At 46.1% G+C, this 19,489-nt stretch overlaps 1 protein-coding gene and 1 pseudogene across 1 annotated transcript; both read right to left on the bottom strand.

Moving 5' to 3' along the window:
- Positions 1-8,880: 8,880 nt before the first annotated feature.
- LOC120608927 (uncharacterized) lies at positions 8,881-8,999 on the bottom strand (annotated as a pseudogene).
- A 1,615-nt stretch (positions 9,000-10,614) lies between these two features.
- Positions 10,615-13,303, bottom strand: NKX1-2 (NK1 homeobox 2). Its single transcript, XM_039870891.1, has 2 exons — positions 13,053-13,303; positions 10,615-11,401 (listed from the first exon to the last, which is right to left on the bottom strand). The coding sequence occupies exons 1-2, from the start codon at positions 13,264-13,266 to the stop codon at positions 10,677-10,679; spliced, it is 939 nt and encodes a 312-aa protein (XP_039726825.1). The 5' UTR covers positions 13,267-13,303; the 3' UTR covers positions 10,615-10,676.
- Between the last annotated feature and the right edge of the window lie 6,186 nt (positions 13,304-19,489).

Raw genomic sequence — 19,489 nt, 5'->3', positions numbered from 1 at the left:
GAAGACATTGTGTGTCTGGAAGGCTGTTTAGGGAAAGAGAACAGAAAATACCAGAAGAAAGATAGAGGCAAACCAGGCCTATCGGGCTCGCACAGCTAGAAGAGAAGTCTATTGAAATCAACTCAATCGGAAATGTTTAAAGAGAGAAGCCTTGTGGAGCTGAAAAATCAGCTAATTCTCATATTGAAATATAATAATGTTACTTTGAACATACGGATTAGAGATGTAAGTGTTTAATAGATTTTAGAGCTGAAGAGCTTTAAAGACCTAATCCAACACTTTTAAAGACAGGGAAATCCAAGGCTCCGAGGTAAAGGGTCCCAGCTAGTCTTACGACATCGGCGATGGGGCAGCCAAGAAGCCAGGTGTTCCACCCGTCATGTCTTGAGTTTGAGATACTTGTTCAGCAGAAAGAATTTCAACTAAGAACAAAAAAAGTTAAATTATTCGACAAAAATTTGAGTAGTGAGTTAACAGCAGCATTTATTTGGAAAATATTTATATTGCTCATTCATTTAAAAATAAAATAAGAGAAGCCTCAAGTACTAGTTAAATATTTACATCCTTATCTACTCAAGTACAAAAAGCTCAGTGTATTTTGCAATGATTTTTTTTCTAATTGATTCCACAAAGACTATCTCTGAGTGCCAAAACGTGGATAACTGATTACTTTTCTTTGGAGAACTTTAATTCTGACTGTTTTGTTGAACTATCGTAGTAGTAGTAGTGATAATAATAATAATAATAATAATAATAAATAATAATAATAAAATAAGGTTTTCTCCTGAAATTATTGACTTAAATAAATTGGTTTTAAGATTTTTTAATTTCAAAATTAAATGCTATTTAATAAATGTAATATGGTAATATAAACCATTTTATCTTTGTGGAAGACAGTTTGTTTTGCTCAGAATTTTAACACACGTTATTTATCATTTTGGAAAGTCGAGTCACAGACAGCAATGCCAGTTCTGGTATTCAAGTCACCAGTATGCTCTGCATTTGTGGCTGTCACATCCTTAATAGTATATGGTCTTATTTTCTTTAGACCTGGATTCTCTCCCAAAAGGATTTTAGTGATAAAGATGAATTAAATCCTTAAATTGGGAGAGAGGGATGGGAATTATACTCTTCCCTGCCACCTCATGTTTGATTTATTCCATTGATTAAACCACTTTACTTTTGTTTTCCGACATCTGAATTAATTTAAACACAGATTGAAGCAGCAGAAGACATCCACTACATTAGTCTTCTTATTTTCAATTCAATTTTGAACTATTTATGCCATGCTTCCTAGTTCACAAAGCACCATGCGGAGCTCCAAGAGTCCACAGATTGAATAAATTGCAGCTCATTCCTCCAGAGGTGTGAGTCTAACTTGTCAGATTAACAAATGCCTTAGCTGGCTCCAGGGCACCTGGAATCCAGACGTATAGCAGCTGAGGATAGGCTTCAGTGTTGATCCAGAAGTCAATCCTGACTCCACCACCCCTTGGCTTGGTAATCCGAGATCCTACAGCTCACTTACCTGTCTCGTAAAATAAATTATCCTGAGAATCACCCAGAGGTGTGATACTCTGAAACAGCGGTCCCCAATCTGTTTGGCACCAGTGCTACTAGGTGAATTTGATGCCTGATGATCTGAGGTGGAGCTGAGGCGGTGATGCTAGAGGGCCTGCAAATATAGATGAAGCTTCACTGGCTGGCTTGCCTGCCACTCAGGGCTCACTTACTGCTGTGTGGCCCTGGGTGTCGGGAAACCAGCCGACCAAGTCAAACCAGGTTCCTGAATGGGGGAGCGGGGACTGAGAAAATAGAGAAGACAGACAGGGTGCAGGAGGGAGAACAGATCTCACAACTGTCTCTCCGAGTTTATTTCTTAGGCTCCTTTTTATACATATTCTGTTCCTTTGTGTATCCCAAGATAACATAGTTAAAGTAACATCTTGAAGATCAAGGTACAATCAAAACTCCCTTTGTACTTCTTGTTTCTAATCTTAATCTTCTTCCTCCTGGAATTCCTCAGAACCAGCTTTTTCCCTTTTATATGCAAGCAGGCCTCCCGAGATAATCCATGCACTCCTTTGCATTTGGGGAGCTTTAGCTCCCTACAATTCCCCATTTTTTACTTTATAGTAGACTGTGCCTGTCTTAGGTGGCTTCCTGCGAAACATGGAGCTTACCCGTCATTGGAACATGTATTCCATCATACATGCCCTGTCTTAGGTTGTCCAGTTTCCAAGAAGTCCTTACCCATCTTTGACTACCAGCCACTGCTGGGGTTGGGGACGCCTGCTCTAAAACAACCAGCTACTTCTAAGCCACCCAGCAGCTCAAAACATGAGTGGTGTTATTACTTTTATTTTACAGTATGAGTGAAGTTTCTTTTGCAAGTCCACATGATCATCGCCCAAACTTGAACCTTCCCTCTTCTGCAGATTCTTACTGAAATCTAAATAAAGCATATATTACACTTAGAAAGCTAAGAAATTGTCAATTAAACAAGGCAACAATACTTTATTTAGAAAAGGCAACCTTTTTTTGCTCTTAGGTAGTGGCGCTCAGATAGCTCAGAAGCCGTTCCTGCTCAGGCCCTACACACAGCCACCAGAGAGTTCTCTGTGTTGCTACTTGGAGGTTGGAAAGCCCGCTGGGCCCAATGGCATGTTAGGAATGCTACTCCGAGCTGGCCTTTTTCAGGTCGATAAACAAGCTTTGGTAACAGCTTCTCATGTGTGTTAATTTTCTAAAGGAAGCTTGAAATAAATCCAGGGGGATAGCCCAGTTCCCCATCTGGCAGATTGTCGGAAACAGTTTCAATTCTCTCTTTAATTTCCAACTGGAAAGAACTTTGATACTGGAAGGAACTTTGAAAACCTTCAAATTACATAGAGTATCTAGCTCTTTATTTTCCTTCCTCTCTTCCTTCTTTTTTTCTTGATAACTCTGTAGAGCTACTTTCTTCTCTGATATTTTCTCCCCCAAGTAACTTCTTTTTGTTTTGTAAGCAGTTAATAAAATTGATTCATTAACAAATCAAAGCAAATTAAAAAGCAGATCTTGAGAAGACTACTCCTGCCCCAGCCCCATGCAGCCCACGTGGCCCACCATGGGCGACCCTGGACAGATGTTGTGTATTCTTCCAATGATTTTTCTTGCAAATAGAAGCAAATACAAATACATGTCGTTATTTTCTCCACTTTATAACACCTGTTATAGCAGGTCGTAAGCACTCTTTGTACCTTGCTGCTCCCTCTGCCCTGGTGCTTTCTCTGTGTCAACAGGAGAGGTTGCCTTCTTCCTTTGTTTATATCATTAATAGCTCTGTGTTGCTAGATACTGGAGTACTTCCAGCCTTTTGTATGGTGATGTCAAAACAGATAACCTTGTTTCTGACATTTCATGAAGGAAGATCTGCAGGTCAAATTCCTAGATATGGGGATTGCTGAGTGGAAAAAACTGGCCAACATTTTCAATTCCAAGGCTGAGACATCCAATTTCAGGGCTCAGAGAAGAGTAAATCAAGCTACTCAGTGTGTGGTCCAGGGACTGGTGCCGGTCTCTGCAATGACATTGTGCAGATATCGAGGTGTTAGAAAACTTAGAGAAATCATCCATTTTTGTGACTTCCAAGTGCACGAGCATTTTTCTAAGTAGTTCGTTTTTATTGCTTTTATCCATCTGTGATGACTGGAAAGAAAAAAATTATTCCAATGGCTATGCAAAAGTTATGAACAACCTTTTTTATTAATGTGAGATTTCCTTTCAAATCATTTCAAATTCAGTAAAGTTTGTTATTCAAACTTCTGAAAAAATTGTGAAAAACAGGACTACTCCCAAACACCAAAGAATAAAACAAAATTAATGAAGAAATGAAAACATATTTCAATCATTTAACAGCAGTTGCTTGAATACTAACATATTTCAATGTCGGAGATTAAAGATCCACAAAATATATGGATGAATTACCAGAGACAGAGAGAAAAGCCTCTCCCGGATGAAAGGAGCAGACAATGACACAACACGATGTATAGGTGCTCAGTGGTATGGTGAGGCCTCACCTGCAAAAGTACCTGCAGAAAAGCCATATGTCAAGGATGAACCTGTCTGCCAAAAAGTGGGAAGGAGGTATAAGATGAGATAGGATTGTGCAGGAAGGAAATGTTAGAAACTCTATTTAGATTTTATAATCTTACCCTTTTAAATATATATTTTTTTATTTCGCAAAGTAAATAATCTGTTAGCACTGTAGTGTATGTCTGCAATTTAAACAAGTTTATGTATTGGGGCTGCAGGCTCACTATTTTTTATTCTGAAAGCTATGAAATCGAAAGAGCTGAAAATCCACTGCACTGGATACGTGGAAGCACTGGAGGGCAGGGATTTGTCTGTCTTGCTCACCGTTGCACTCCTGGACACAGCGCCTGACATGCAGCAAGCCAAACGGGATTATATGCTCTGCTACAGCTTCAGAAACTAGCACCTGCATCAAGGGACCAGTTGCTTCCACAGGTGCGGCTGCTGAATATTAAGTGTCCAGAGAGAGAAAGGACAAAATATCTGTCCTTTCATGAAGCCGTCATTGAAAAATAGTATTTTTGCCTTGTAGAGTTGAAAGAAAAATTAGAAATCAGCTGGCAGATGGAATTCCATAGGTTTATTCTTCATAAACACATGAGAAGCATGGATAGTAACTGGTTAATGGATACAAGGTTTCTGCTTGAGGTCATAAAAAAGTTCTGGAACTAGACAGAGGCGATGGTTGCACCATATTGTGAATTACATACTGCCACTAAATCAGACACTTATAATGGGTATAATGGTAAATGTTATAATGTGTGTATTTTCTACAATTAAGAAAAAAATTCTCTTTTTTAAAAAAGATTTAGAAGTATAGTTCATCTGCAAATTATTTTTATTAAGTCGCTTGTGAATTTATCACACAAGACACGCCTGGTGTCTTTGTGATGTCTCCAGAATAGTTGCCATTTGTAATATTACCAAATAGACTTTTTTGGAAGAAAGCTAATTTCAAATTAGAGATCAGCTTGAATTTTGGTCTTTAAAAAGTTTTTATCAAAATCTTGCTTGAAGATAAATGGAGTTTTTAAGGGTCAAAGAGTCGGTTAATCAGAATTAAGTATCTGAATTTCTGGGACCTTAGAGTGACTTAGTCAGGTATGACGATGTACCCAAAAAAAGCCTGCTGTGCGAAACTAGACCCCCTTAGAAAAGTGTATTAGTGGAAGAATGGAATTTTTTTAAAGGAGTAAACTGTTTTTTAACAGTTGTTTTAAAACCTTCCTGCACATTTGTGATCACTTTAGACCTCATGAGTATGGACTTCCAAGAGTTGTCTAAATTTCCCCCAGATCCAGCCCCGCCTACCTTAAGATCTGCAGGTTATTTAGAATTAAAGAGAACATCGGTCCCTTTTGTAAATGTATGAAAAAAAAATACACATGAGAGAATGGGGCATGAGCAGGGAATAGATTTTTTTTTTTTTAAGTCATTTTGCATGATTGTCCGCTAGGATCCTTTGTGTAGACTGTCATCTCCTGCCCCAGTGCTCTTTGTAGGGGGTGGGGACACACTGCGGGGAGGGAATCTTGCGGGGGACCACTGCGTGACCAGAAGCTGCCTAGGAGGATGGTTTATTTAAAATACTGTCCCCACTTGGGGCCCAGTTCCAAACCTTGGGGTCACCTAAGTATGACAATTTATAATTTGGCGATAAGAACTTTAACATTTACCAAAAACACACTATGTGCCTCTCAGAGACTAAGAAAATTTAGGAAACCTGCCTAAGATTGCAGAGCTAGTAAATGGTAGAGAGAGGACCATCCTCCTCTTAGTTCCACAAACTACTATGGTCCTATCTTCCCTGCACCTGGGACCCCCTTTGCCTGAATAAATCCCATCACTCAAAAACAGTTGTGGTATAGAATGAGCACTCTTTATGGCAGGAGAAAAGGAGGAGAGGGAAGGAGGGAGGAGAAACAATGAAATACCCTTTCTTTCCAATACTAATGCTTTACCTGTAACTACAAAATGCCCCAACAGCTCTCAGTCATTTGAAACTATTCCTAATCAAATCTCTCACGTGACGGCAGCCCCATGTACAATTTAAATCACCCTGGAGTGGTTAGGCTCAGGTTTCAGGCTCTGCTCCTTTCTTCCTAGCTGTGTGACCTTGGACAACTCATATAACCTCACTGAGTGAGGTTTCTTAGGTAATATGGGTTACTGTGGGCAAGTCGTGCCTCTCTAAGACTCAGTTTATTTTACTGGTAAGTGAGGGGGTTAATCAGTGAGCAGAAGATCTGACAAGATACTTACTTCATCGAAATGGAAACCCAAGTGGCCAATGGGCATGTGGAGAGGTAGTCAACATCATTGCCCATCAGGAAATGAAAATTAAAACCGCAATGCGATACTACTACATACCTTCCGGAATCATTGGGATGGAAGAGCTGGTCAATCCTAAGTGTTGGGAGTACATGGAACACCTGGAGCTCTCATTCATTGCAGGTAGGAATGTAAATTGCTACAACCACACCGGAAAACCAATCAGCCCATCTACAAAAGGTAAACATGTGCATACCCAGTAACCACAGTGGAAACAGATTTACGGAAAGGTAAGTATAAAACTGTTTAATCAAAATGGCCCAAAAGTATTCAACTACCCAGCAGCAGTAGAATGGATAAATAAGTTGTGGCACGTGTGTACAATAACACACCAACAATAATAGGCAGGAATAATCTACAACTACTATATCTACAGCAACGTGGATGACACTCACAAATAATATTGAGCCAAGGAAGCCAGACACAGAGAGTACATAACATAGGATTCAAGTTTCATAATTAAAGGAAAAAAATAAGCACAGCTAAAGTATGCTGTTAGAAGTCAGGACAGTGGGTACCTTTGGAGAGATAATTATTGGAAGGAGATACAAGGGGGTTCTGAGCGCTCGTGACATTTTGTTTCTTGCTCTGGGTGCTGATTATAAAGGTGTTCTGTTCGTGAAAACCCACCAACGTTTTTACAGCTCATACATTCAGTTTTCTGCATGTTTATTAAACAGCAATAAAAATTTTGTAAATAAGATGGTTGGGCCAGGTACAGTACAGCATCATATTCTTCCCAGCTTCAGCTGGAATGAAATCTCCTTTCCCTGTGCCAGGTACTAAGCTAAGTGCATTCCACATAAATTCTCCTGTACTCTTCTCTGAGCTAGGCACTGTGGTGAGAACACTGAGGACCAAAGAGATGGGGAAATTGCCAAGTTCCATTTTGACAGAGAGGTGGAAATGGCTCTGAACCAGGCCACTCAGAGACCAGAGGCCTCACCCGTAGTCCCCCAAAACCACAGCCCAAGAGAACCAGCAAGGGTTAGAAGTAGCGAGAGTGGCTTTCGCTCACTAGACCCCAGCAGAGACCCTAATGGGTGTCTCTGAGCCTCACTACGCTCTCCTTCGGTCTCCACAGGCCAGGTCCTTCTGAGTTTTCCTCCCCCTGGAAGGAGGAAGGGGTACACTTTCTTTCCCTAAGTCTGCGTCTTCCCATTTCTTCTTAGACTCTTACACGCTTCCCTTCAACTGACCTTAAAGTGGAATCACGTTTTTAGTGTGCTTAGCATTTATTGAAGAATTTCTTATGTTAGCCTACTCATAACTTTAAAAGCTAGTTAGATAGGTTCTTACAGGTTATTTCTGAAAAGGCAAATACACTCAATTGATCTGCACCCACAAAATGGATGGGGGTCTCTCAATACTAGAAATGCCCTCTACTTCCTCATATATAAGGCTCCTTGGCTACACGGTTTCAACTGGGAGTCTAAAATGTCCACCTTTTAACATCAGAAATCTATGAATAGTGGATGGCCCAAGTCTGAGAAGTAATCTACTAGGCTCTTTGTGGGCTATTAAGAACTCGTAAAATAAGTCTAGGAGTTAATACTCTAGAAAGGTAGGTAGGTAATGATTTAATTTGTAGCCACTAATAAAAATTCTGTAAAGTTGCTTTGCTTTTGCTTTGAAGTGGCCCTAAACGTGTCTTTGTATATATTGGCTACAAGTGTAGCCACAACGTGTATGTTTAGCCGTGGTCTGAAAAGGATGGCACGAGAAAGTAGTGTTAGGGTATAAATAGGCTCTATTCGTGAATGCTAGCTGGTGGGGGGAGGGGGGCCTAGAGACAACCTCTGATAATTATAAAATTAGTTAAGAGCTTTGCTAATTAGAGAACAAGCAATAATCCAATGAGAAATCATTACAAAAAAAATTTATTAGACGAACACACCAATAGATTGAGTCTAAGGATTTGGTTGAAAAGACACTGGCCTTGTAAAGCAGCAGAAGTTCGAAGTCACACACTGCAGAGCATGACTCTGATAAAATTTGTAGAAACAAGGTCAGGAATTACAGCATTCCATGCTAGTCCACAAACAGGTGAGCCTCCCACCTGCTCCCTCATCCCTCTCTTACTGGCGTCTTCTGTGATTCTGGTACCTGAGAGGAGTGAAATGTTTTGTACATTACAGAAATTCCGCTTTGTTACAGATCTTGCCTCTGTACACTTGAACTGCCTGTTCTTGACACATGGAATGTTGCTTTAGGGAAACCAACTAATAGTTATTGAGGGAGTGTTTAGCAACTTGTAAAGTGAATAAAATAATAGTCACTACTACAGTAACTGCATTTTTAATCTCTTCTGGCATCAGCGGTCTTTTAGAAAGTACAAAGCATGTTTTTTGGGGGGTGCACTTCTATTTTTTAGAATGAAAGGAAGAGTCTAATTAGTAAATATGTAATTAAATAATATTTATTCTCAAATCTTGTGAGAATCACAGGAAGTCTTTATTTATTTATTTATTTAGCCTACAGCACCTGGTCTTCCTAGGTGGTCTCCCATCCAAGTACTAACCAGGCCCGACCCTGCTTAGCTTCCAAGATCAGATGGGATCTGGCTTATTCAGGGTGACATGGCCGTAGATGAAGTTTTTGTTCAATGTGAGAGAAAGGGGGGATATTTTCTATCGTTCCCGATCATAAAAGAACTAGATATTTCAAGATGGCCATATTTCAATATGTTCATAATACCAGCGTACTTTTACTTTATAGGAAGTCATTGATCATTAAATTTAATTATTAATGGCATAGGCTATCAAGAAGTAGCAAGGGATATGATATCCATGCAGGTATCAGTGGACCTCAATCAAAGGTGAGAACGAAACATACGTGACCTAGCTGGGGATATCTGGGTTACTGATATGGGCTACAAATCATGTTACACAGAAAACTAAAGGAAGAGTATTCCAAACAAAGCTGGCAAGAGAATTTTACGGAAGAATTAATTTTTTAGGGGAGATGATAAAAGCAGTAGTTAAAATACACATCCACATATTAAGTTCCTGCAGTTGAATCCATTATGAATATGCTTTCTGATTCCGTGGAAGTTCTCTATACCCAAGAAGTATTTCTTTCACAGCCCCTTACAACCTTCGCTTGTTCACTGTGCCATCGTGGAGAGTGTTTGCTTTCAAGTCAGAATCTTAGATGAAGCTCTAAAGATACTGAGTTTGTGCTTTTAAAATATAGTCCAATTCACGTGTTTGCTGGGGACCTAGATGTCCCCCAGCGCTGCTCCCCACTGGGAACCTAGGAATCTCTGGGACAGATATATTAGCCAGGACTGAAGTTTTAGAGAATCAAATACTGCAAATCGAAATAGGCAGTCCTGTCAATAACATGGCAATAAAACTGGGGGAAAAAAATAGGCTCATGCACAGACCTCAAGATTTTAGTTGAACCATTGGTCCTTTCGTTATAATTTCTATAATGGCATTTGGGGCCACTGCTGTGGTTTGTCAAAGCTGCTCTCAGAACCTGGCAGAGCTGCACGATCTCGTATCTACCTGTATCTACTTCCGCAGGTTAAGTATAGCTACAAAGCGGTTAGATCTCCCAGCACAAACTTCAGGTCTTCTCAGAAAAATAAAGTACCCATTGTCTCAGGAATAGCCTGCAGGGAGTTTGCCTGGAACAAGAATACTGCTCAAGTTCGAAACCTAAAGCAAGATCTAAAAACGCTGAGTTTTATGCATTTAAAACATTGGCCATTTCACCGCAGTCGTGTGTGCTCACGGATCCAGCGCTCCGGGATTTGTTCAGTACAGGGGAGGAATCGCTGGGTGTGGGCCAGTCATCAAGAATCAATACGGAAACAATCAGCTATGAGAAAGGACAGCTCTTTACCCCATGAGTGAGCTAAAATCTTTGAGGATCCCATCCTAAGTGAGAGCAGCTGAGGGGCTGGAGGTCTCGGCGCCAACACCCAGATCCTCAAAAAGAGTCCTTGAACTGGTGAATGAAGCTTGACCGAGAGTGAAGAGCCAGGTCCAGGAGCGGGAAGATTTGAGGCCACTTTTAAATACGGCAGATCTCCCTCACCTCCCCCACCCGCACTCCGCCCTTGAGGACTACACGGATGAAGAGGATCCTAGTGGAGGGTAGAGGCGCGGCTGCGAGTTGGCGGGCGGCCTCTCCCTGCCCTCTGGCGGCGCCTCGGGGCAGCTGGCAGGGAACCGGCGAGCAGCCACCCGCGCACCAGGAGCGGGTGATCCCTGCGCGTCAGCGCCCCTCACTCGTGAGTCCCCGGAGGGGCTCCGGGTTCACAGGTGCGGGGCGTAGAAAGGGGTCAGGTAGGAGGCCGCGAGGAAGGGCGCAAAGGGACCTCCGGCGGCGGCGGCCGTCAGCGGGAAGGAGGCGGCGGCCGGGAACACGACGTTGGCCGCCGAGTAGGAGGGGAAAGTCTGGAAGGGAAGCGCGCCCGGGCCTGGGGGACCCGGGCTGCCCCCCGAGCAGCCGCCGTTCGCCGCCGCCCCGGGAGCCCCGGGCTGGGGCGCGCCGCCCCCCGTCTGCGCCGCGCCATCCGCCCCGGGGTTCTGCTTCTTCCACTTGGTCCTGCGGTTCTGGAACCAAATTTTGACCTGCGTCTCGGTGAGGCTGAGCGACAGCGCGAGGTTCAGGCGCTCGCACACCGACAGGTAGCGCGTGGCTCTGAACTTGTTCTCCAAGGCAACCAGCTGCTCGTAGGTGAAGGCAGTGCGCGCGCGCCGCGGCTTGGCGCAGCTGGGCTCGGAGCGTCGGCGTCGGGGCTGCGGGGAGCACGGCGAGCCAGGGGGTCCGGCGAGGCAGCCTGTGCCGCGCTCCCCCGCCGCCAACGCCGCAGCCCCGGGCTGCGCCGAGCGCACCGGGCCCGCCTGCAGGCGCGCAGCTCGCTCGGGATGCAGCCGCCTTTCCGCGTCCTCCTCCTCCTCGGCCTCCGCCTCCTCCGCCTCCTCCGCCTCCGAGCCCTCCAGCGGGGACGCCGCCCCCGCGCCTCGCCCCGCAGCATCTAGGGGAGAAGGAGCCGGTGACCAGAAGCCCGGAACCATCTAGCCTGTCCTTGTCCCCAGACCTCCTCCTTGTCCTCCCCAGGGCACGCGGCTCTTCCCCTGATCCAGCCCCCAGCTCTGCCCCTCATCCGCATCGCCCTTTCCCCACCTGGGACCACGCACCGTGGCGCAAGCCCTTCCTAGGAGTTGGAGTTTAGGGGTGCAGTGCCCCCTTGCCCTTTATTCATCTGCCACTTAGTAGGCATGCAAGAAGTGTATATTGAATGAATGACACCCCGCATTAAGAAAAAATAATGACCTATTGGACAACCTTATGGGGGGGGGTGCCGGTATGATCATTGTACATTAAGACATCGAGACGTCAAGTGCGTTTAGGGCTGTGTCTCCCCAGTTACTAGAAGCCTATTTTGGTCTGGGACTCCTAGCAATTAAAAAAGAAGTTATTAAGCCCCCCCCTTTTAAAGTGAAATTCTCCCTTTCCCATCTTCTCTCTCCTGCCGTGTTAATAGAGTTTCAGATTTGTGCGGGGCCAGATCGATAGATGTCATCTATTAAAGGTAAGTTTTAATCGAACAATATTAGGATCAGACAGGGAAAGGGGTTTGAAGTCGGTACCTGCAAGCTGTGGGCAGGAGATATGCAGGCGCCAGTAATAGAATATCGATCATGGGGTGGGGGGAAGGGAGCGCGGCCCCTGCGAGGGGCGATCTGAACAATTACCCGGCTGACCTCCCGAGCCGCAGCGCAGCCGCCAGAGGCGCCCCGAGCCCCAGACAACCACCGCCAAACTTGGGGCGGGGAAATGCGAGGATGCGCGGCTTCCAGCCTCTGTCAAACCTGCTCCCCTGAACCTTGGCGTGGCTCTATGGATTCTCGTGTTCACTCCCCACCCAGCACGAGTCCTGCTGTCTTTTGTCTTTCCTTCCAGACACAAACTTTCCTGGACCCCTCATCAGGTGTCCACCAGAGTTAGGAGTAAGTCAAAAAGAGTCCAGGAGAAAGCACCGAAAGCCTCCCACCACCCCACCCCCGCCCCGCTCCCTCCCCCAGCCCAGTCCACGATGGGATCTGAGGAGAGTGAGCGTTTGGGGCTGCGGAGGCTCTGGATGGTTGGAAGAGGGTACTGGGTGCGTAATCCTGACCTTGCTACTCACGAAGCCCTCGACACCTGATTAAGCCTCGGCTCCCTCATCCATAAAATGGGGCGATATTTTAATCATGCTGTCTACCTCGCAGGTTCCGAAGTTTTTCTGACTTTTATCCCAGTCTCTAGCCCAGGTCCTGGCACATGGCGGACGCAGTAAATGCCCAATAAGTGAATGAGACTGGGCAAGGTGGACCTTGGGCGTTAGTTTCCACTGCGAGCAAATCAGAGCTGTGATGCTTACTCGCTTGGCGGGTGAGCAGGGATGGGGCTTCTGTGGGAAATCCCTCACCTGGGGTGCTAGGGGCCTCCTTTCTGTCTCAGTACAATTTCAAGAGAGGGGCTACACTTCGTCCTGTGCACCTTCTCTCTTTAGGGACGATGCCTCTAAGGGCGACTCAGCGGGTCCCTGGCTGCTCCCGCCCCCTGCCACGCACACGCACACCTCTCCATCCCATCATCTGAGCTGGGGCTTCCTGGGGCGGGAGGCCTCATCGCATCCTTACCAGGGGGCTCCTGCTGGCGGGCCTGGTCCCCGGAGCTGGCGTCTTTCCCCGCTTCGGCCTCTGCCAAACTTTTCTTGGCTTCCTGGGGAGCAGGGTGCACGGCGGGGAGCGCAGCGCGGGTGAATTTCTGCGGGTCCAGAATGTCCAGGACAGAAAAAGAGATCTTGTGGTGGGAGGGAGCCGCCTTGGCCCCGCCGTCCTGCCATGCCAGCATGCCCGCCGCCCGTGGGCCGGAGGCCGGCGGCGCGGGGTCTGGGATGGCTGCGCTGGTGCTTGCCTTCGTCTGCTGCTCGGCCGCGGCTCTCCAGCCTATAGGAGGGTCGGGGCGGCCAAGAGAAGCTGGGGAGGGGGCGGGTAGGCGGGGCGGGGAGAGATCTGCAGGGGGCTGCGTGCGGATTGGCACTCGCGCGGCCCAGGTCTCCGCCACGTGCAGGGCTCGCTCGCAGCCGTCCCAAGACTGCACCGCGCCTCACCCGCCTGGTTCGCTTTGGCAAGGGGCGCCTCTGCTCCCGGTGCGCGCGCGGGTCTGGAGAGCGCCGCGGGCTCCACGCGCCTCCGCCCAACCCGCAGGGACTACGGGTGTGCGCGAGGGAGGGAGGGCCGGACGCTTTCATCCCCGGGACCCCCGCAACACACACGCACAGACTTGAGCTTGCGCCCTTTCCGCAGTGCGCCTTTGCGGGGGCCATGCGATCGAGGCCAGGACTGATTACTTCAAGGCAACGCTCAGCACTTCCGCCCCGCCGGTAAATCACAAAGACGGCCTCAAGCCCGGCCTCAAGCCGGGATGCCTCGGATTTAAGCTTTCGTGATCTCACAAAGAGCCCGTGGACTCGCGCGATCTCACTTGATTCTCAGATCGTCCCTGAGAGATGGGCGTGGCCTGGCAAGACTGAATAATCCCCGTTTTGAAGATGAGGAAGTTGAGGTTCATAGATAAGGAGTTGCCCAGGGTCACTGTTGGTTGGTGACACAGGCTGGATTCGAACCCAGGTCTTCTCCTGGACCTTTCCAGTACATCCTGCTATCCCGGAAGTGGAGGAAGAGAATCCTGCTTTGTGTCCAAAGCTTTCCCTTCCACCCCGGGTCAGGGGTTTTGGAGAGATATCTGAGCCCCGCCAAGGTGCCCCGCCGCCTCGGAAACCTTGGTGGGTTCCGGGCTCAGAACCAGGTGAGCCAGGTGAGGGTGGCTGCCTGGGCTTGCTGAGACGCCAAGCACACCCTCGACGCCCTCCAAGCCTTCTTCTCAGTCGCAGATTCAGTCATTTGTAGCAGAAATTGTGTCTCTGGGAATCAGGTTCTACCTCTGACCCCCATCCCCCTCCCAGCCCTAAGAAGAAAAAGGTTAAAAAATGTTTGGTTTGAGTTTGAGATCAGGGAACAGAGACGATCGAAATGGCCCCATCCGCCCCACGGAGACCTGTGGGGTGGCGAACATCAATCCTTGGGGAAGCTCCCACCAGCCACCCCTCTCTTAACATTCCTTTTTCCTTCCGTCATTCCGGGAGCAGCCTGTGAGCGCAAAGCATTTATCTCAGCTGTAAATTGTGAGGCTTCTCCCAGCCACTCTGCCCAGAAACACCTCTAATGCTGCTGTCCTTTCTTCCCTACCCCATGGGGTTTTCAAACAATGGCTTGGCAATTAATATCGTCCAAGCAGGTAGGAGTAGGAAGGGGAGGAGAAACCTTCTCTTCAAAGTGCTGGGGGCGGCTAATCCCATTTGTTATTGAAAAGAAGGCCTAACGGGCCAGGTCCTTGTAGCTTTTCTCATTCAAACCTCTGGGCTCCTCCCAGAGGTGGCCACCGTATTCCCTGGGGATTTGAAAGCCCTGCCGAAATTCAAGCCTGCTCCAGTCCTAAAGCCAAGATGAATTGTGCTTTAAAAGGATGTCAGGAAAGGAAGTGCCCTGCCCAAGCCCACTGGACCACCTCCCACCAGGAGGAATACCCGCAGTGTGAAAACCAAAGACAAGACAGCCCTGGATTTAACTTCAGCACCTGGGAACCGGGATTGCAAACCGCAGAACCTTCCTGAATACAGATAGGGTACTTTGTATTCTGTTTTGATAACTCTTTCTCACCCAGTTCTCACTTGATTGTTTCTTTAATCTTCCTTTTCTTTCCCCCTCCCTCCCCATACTGATCCCAGCCCCCTTTTACTTTTTAACACCCACGTTCATATTTTTCTAATTTAGGTTCTTCAGGGTAGCTAGAAATGAACCTCCTTAAAGAAGCTTCAGTCTCTCTTATCTGTTCTTCTGTAAGAAACCGTCAGGCCATTTTCATAGGAAGGTGGGCTGGCATTCCAGAGGCCACCTCATACCCCCAACTAGAAGGACAGGGAAGGTGCTGACAGCCGAGAGCAGCCCCCATTGGGGTCATTTTCATTTCGCTTTATAAACTGCTTCAGATTTTTTCTGTTTCAATGATATGAATCATCTTTCCTTTGATATGAATCATTTTTCCTTTGAGGGCCACAGGTCTTAAGTATAGAAAAGGAGCTGAAAAGGGAGAAGCAACAAATTGGAAAGTCAAGAACACCTAAAAGCCACAAGCTGTAAAGATACAGCCTTAAGGCTGTATCTTTAAGGACTTCTTTTAGTTACGTTTAAATTGTTCTTGCCCTTCATTTTTCCAACATTTCTGATAGGCATTGTTCAGTGTGGGACAGGATTATGTGAACCCTCACAATGAGTGCTTGGCTTCTGGAAATAGCTGGCACAGAAGCAGCGCTGCAGTGTCTCCCAGCACAATCCGAGGTTAGAAAAATTCTCCCTTTTACTCACCTAACTTCCAGGGAAACCCCCTACCCTAGAAACAGGCTAAATTCTTCAATTTGGAGAAGAGAGAGAGGGCCTTAGGTAATTATTTTGCTGGCCACCTGCTTTGCAATCAACCAGGAGGCAGTGAGACCTTCTGTAGGTAAAATCTGGCAGTGCGTTGACTTGCTAACATCCTCACACATGTGTTTATACCAAAGGTATTCTTATACAGTAAATATACCCGCATCCAGCAAGCCACCTTCCCTCTGTGCATGGAGTCGATTTGTTTTTTCAGCATGGGCATTAAAATTCTGCCTGAGTGCTGTCTTTAAATTGCTTTGATGTTAGGTGGGTTCCACCCCTGACCTGTCCTGATGGCAAGTGATGGCTGTAACAAGCTCAGGATCAATATTCATAGCGGGTGTCCTGAGCCGATAACACTATCCAAGACAATGTTCACTATCAGTGCAGACAGCTGAGATATTGCGCCATTAGGGATGTTGTGTTAAATAACCTGATCCATTTCTGGGGCTATTTAATGAATTTCACAGTTTAGATAGTATCTTTAAGGAGAAGGCAAAGGCTATTCCCAAGGCACTGATGCAAATCAATGGTGCCAGGCTTCCTGAGCCATTCCACAAACAAAGTGGCCTATAATTCCAGCACAGCCTTGAGGAGCTGCTGCTCAGCCGTGAACAGCGTTAACAGTGGAAAGAATTTGCAGTTTATGCAGAGGGAGAGCAGTATTATGAGCCTCATTAAAGCACCTTAGATAAAATCTCATGTTCCCGAAATAAAATGCAACTTAAATTCCCTAGTTAAAATCCCGTGTTTTGGGCCAGCCCACAGGGTAGGACATATATGCCAAAGAGACAGCTTCATAAGGCAGAAGGTAACGACAAAGGGGAGGAAGTCAATTTGGGGTATAGCCATGTGGGCAACCCCATTACTCATCACCTCTGTCAGCTTTCTCCAAGGTGTACTTCTTCAACTCAAATTGGTCTACAGAATGGGAAGTGGAAGGCGCTGGCATTAAAAACTACTGATAGCTGCAGAATCAGTTGCTAAGTGTTTACTTGACTCTATACCGCTTGTTGCTGGAGAGTTCATTTACAATTAAAGACTACCACTTCCTATTTCTCACCAGGGCTTTGAACTCTGGCTGCCAAGCAGGGCAAGTATTCCTTTAAAAACCCCACCTCGGAGACTTTGATTGGTGACAGCTCAAAGTGCAGCCTTCCCACCCTTCCCCGCAAGGCCACCGAAAGAAACATGTTTAGGCAACTTATTTCGCTTTAAGAAATCAGCATTTCTTCTTGAAAATCAACAGATTAAAAAAGGAACCAACATATTTGTCTTGGAAATGTCAAGAAAGCATCAAAGAAGGCATAAAGCTGTGGGTTATACTAGTTAGTAGAATACATGTTAATAGGCCCTGATAATGACAGTGTTGACAGTAAATAGCTGTTCTTTCTCAAGTACTTGCTCTGGATCACTTGGTCAAGCTTTTTGCTTATTTCGGGTTATTTATTTAAATCTCCCCCATGACCACACAAAGCAGGCACTATTATTACTCCCAATTTGCAATTGAGAAAACCAAGTTTAGAGAGCTCAGGTAACTGGCCCACAACCCCAAAGCTAGGAAGTAAGGTATCAGAGCCCACCTGGTTCAGTAAGATTCTTATCAAGGAGATCACATTCCTGGCCCAGGGCGAAGTCCTATTGCAGTTACTTAGTGAATGGCTTTCCTTCAAAGTTATACAGGTAGCTGAGATGCGTAAGGGGACGTCCGAGATGATAACTGAGCCCAAGCACTGCCTAACAGGATACCATGGTGCAGGTCAAAGAACCATGACCGGCACAGCCTTTATCACATTGTAGGGATACAGGCTGTCTGGTCTTTGCCCTGCCCCAAAGTTTGGGCACACTCAGCATTGTCTTCGCGCCCATTAGCGCCCTGGCGTTTAGCAAGCTGAAGAGTTGAAAGGAATAAAAGGTAGCCCAATACATGAACCCGAAGCTCACAGTCTGATTCAGATGGATTGAAAACCTTTACCTTATGAGGTGATGCAGGCTAGGCTGAAAAGAATAGGATCCAGAAAGGTTTAGACATGGCTATGGGTTCACAATGGATCCAGCGTCCTTAGGGGGAATCCCTTGCATTTGTGGAACAACTTATGCTTTTAAGGGGCCATCCATGCAGGGCAACCATGCTAATCTCCCCATTTTAGGATCCGTAGCTTAATCACATCTGCAAAGTCCCTTTTGCCATGTAAGGTAACATATGCACAGGTTCTAAGGATTAGGACATGGACATCTTCAAGGGGCTGTCACAGTCCTAGATACAGAAGTGATTTTCTCAATGTCACACAGAGCTAGTGGAAGGAAGAACTGTGCAAATGCTCACCATCACTGGCGGAAGTGCCCCTTCTCTCCTCCTCCTCCTCCTTGGCATAAAGCTAAGGCCCAGTCATTCTTTTAGGTCTATTTCAGGCTGCTCCTCTGCTCAGAAACCACTGCTGCCCTCCATGGCCTACAGAGCCCATCCTCTTGGCCGTGTCTATGTCACTCTTTGGTGCTTGGCACACAATTGGTTGGTAATCTGAAAGGTGTAAGTCTCGTTCTCTGCCCACTCTTGACTCAAAGGCAGTGACCCCACCTTAGACCTTTTTTGCACCCCTGGAGCCCACTGATCCCAGAGAGTAGAAGTTCAATACATGTGTATGGATTCATGATGTTCGTAGCCGATTCTCCAGATTGACTCACTCAGCTCTTACCCCACAGAATCTCAAAGGCTAAGTGCTGCATTTCCCAGACTCTCTTGCAAGTTGGACTAGGTTCCACCAAGCCAGACATGGTGAAAATGAGGCAGTGGCCACAAGTAGAGAAAGAATCATCAAAGGGCATGGTAGTGGGTGGTTTGGTTCTTTGGGAGCTATACTGTCAGCCTGATAGAAGTTCCCCTGGCATCTTAGGAGCCAACCGATGGAGCACTGGTCCCAATGGAGCAGTGCAATTGGGCGTTTCTCACGGCTGCATGGCTCTTGGCTGTGTAGCACTTGAGCTTGGTTCCCCAGTCCCCCAGGAAATCTGTAAGCTCCTTAATTCCTTGTGTAAACATACCCCTCTAGCCAGAGTGGTTTCTACCATCTGCAACTAAGAACCATGGCCAATATAAGGAACGATATTATTTTCTCCCCGCAAAAGATCGTAAATCCTCAAAGGGCAGGAACTACTTTTTATATTTCTCCTGTAGAACCAACGGTTCCCCCAATAAACTTATCAACATGATATGTACAATTCATTGAACCGGGCTAAAGTTCAATTCTTCATCTTATCTGTGAATCAAGAGACTCTTTTGAAACTTCAAAGTTAAGTCAGGCCAGAGGTCAAATTTTTTCAAGTTGCAATTTATTTACTTTGAATTTTTATAAGATTTTATTTGAGCCCAACTGATGACAATTTGGAAGCAAGATTTCAAATGCTCCTCAAGTTTTAATTTAAATACTTCAAAGGGTCAGGGGGCAGTCAAGGACACTCTTCTTTTCTATCAGTTTTTACTTACTGCGAAAATGATGTAACATTAAATGGATTGTAAAAATTCATCAAAATCTCACTGGCCTAACACATTGCAATAGCCCCATTTTCTTCCCAGCCCTATTCCTACGCATCCT

The sequence above is a fragment of the Pteropus medius genome, unplaced genomic scaffold (genome assembly GCF_902729225.1).
Source record: "Pteropus medius unplaced genomic scaffold, Ma_sr-lr_union100, whole genome shotgun sequence".
NCBI lineage: Eukaryota > Metazoa > Chordata > Mammalia > Chiroptera > Pteropodidae > Pteropus > Pteropus medius.
Note: the sequence above shows the minus strand (reverse complement) of the source record. Positions and strands in the feature narration are given on the sequence as shown.

What these genes read in the sequence shown, in the direction of transcription:
- NKX1-2 (XM_039870891.1), bottom strand. Translation starts at nt 13,266, where the DNA reads ATGCTGGCATGGCAGGACGGCGGGGCCAAGGCGGCTCCCTCCCACCAC. An exon ending in CCGCCAGCAGGAGCCCCCTG is followed by an intron (nt 11,402 to 13,052) that starts GTAAGGATGCGA and finishes CTTCTCCCCTAG; the next exon opens with ATGCTGCGGGGCGAGGCGCG.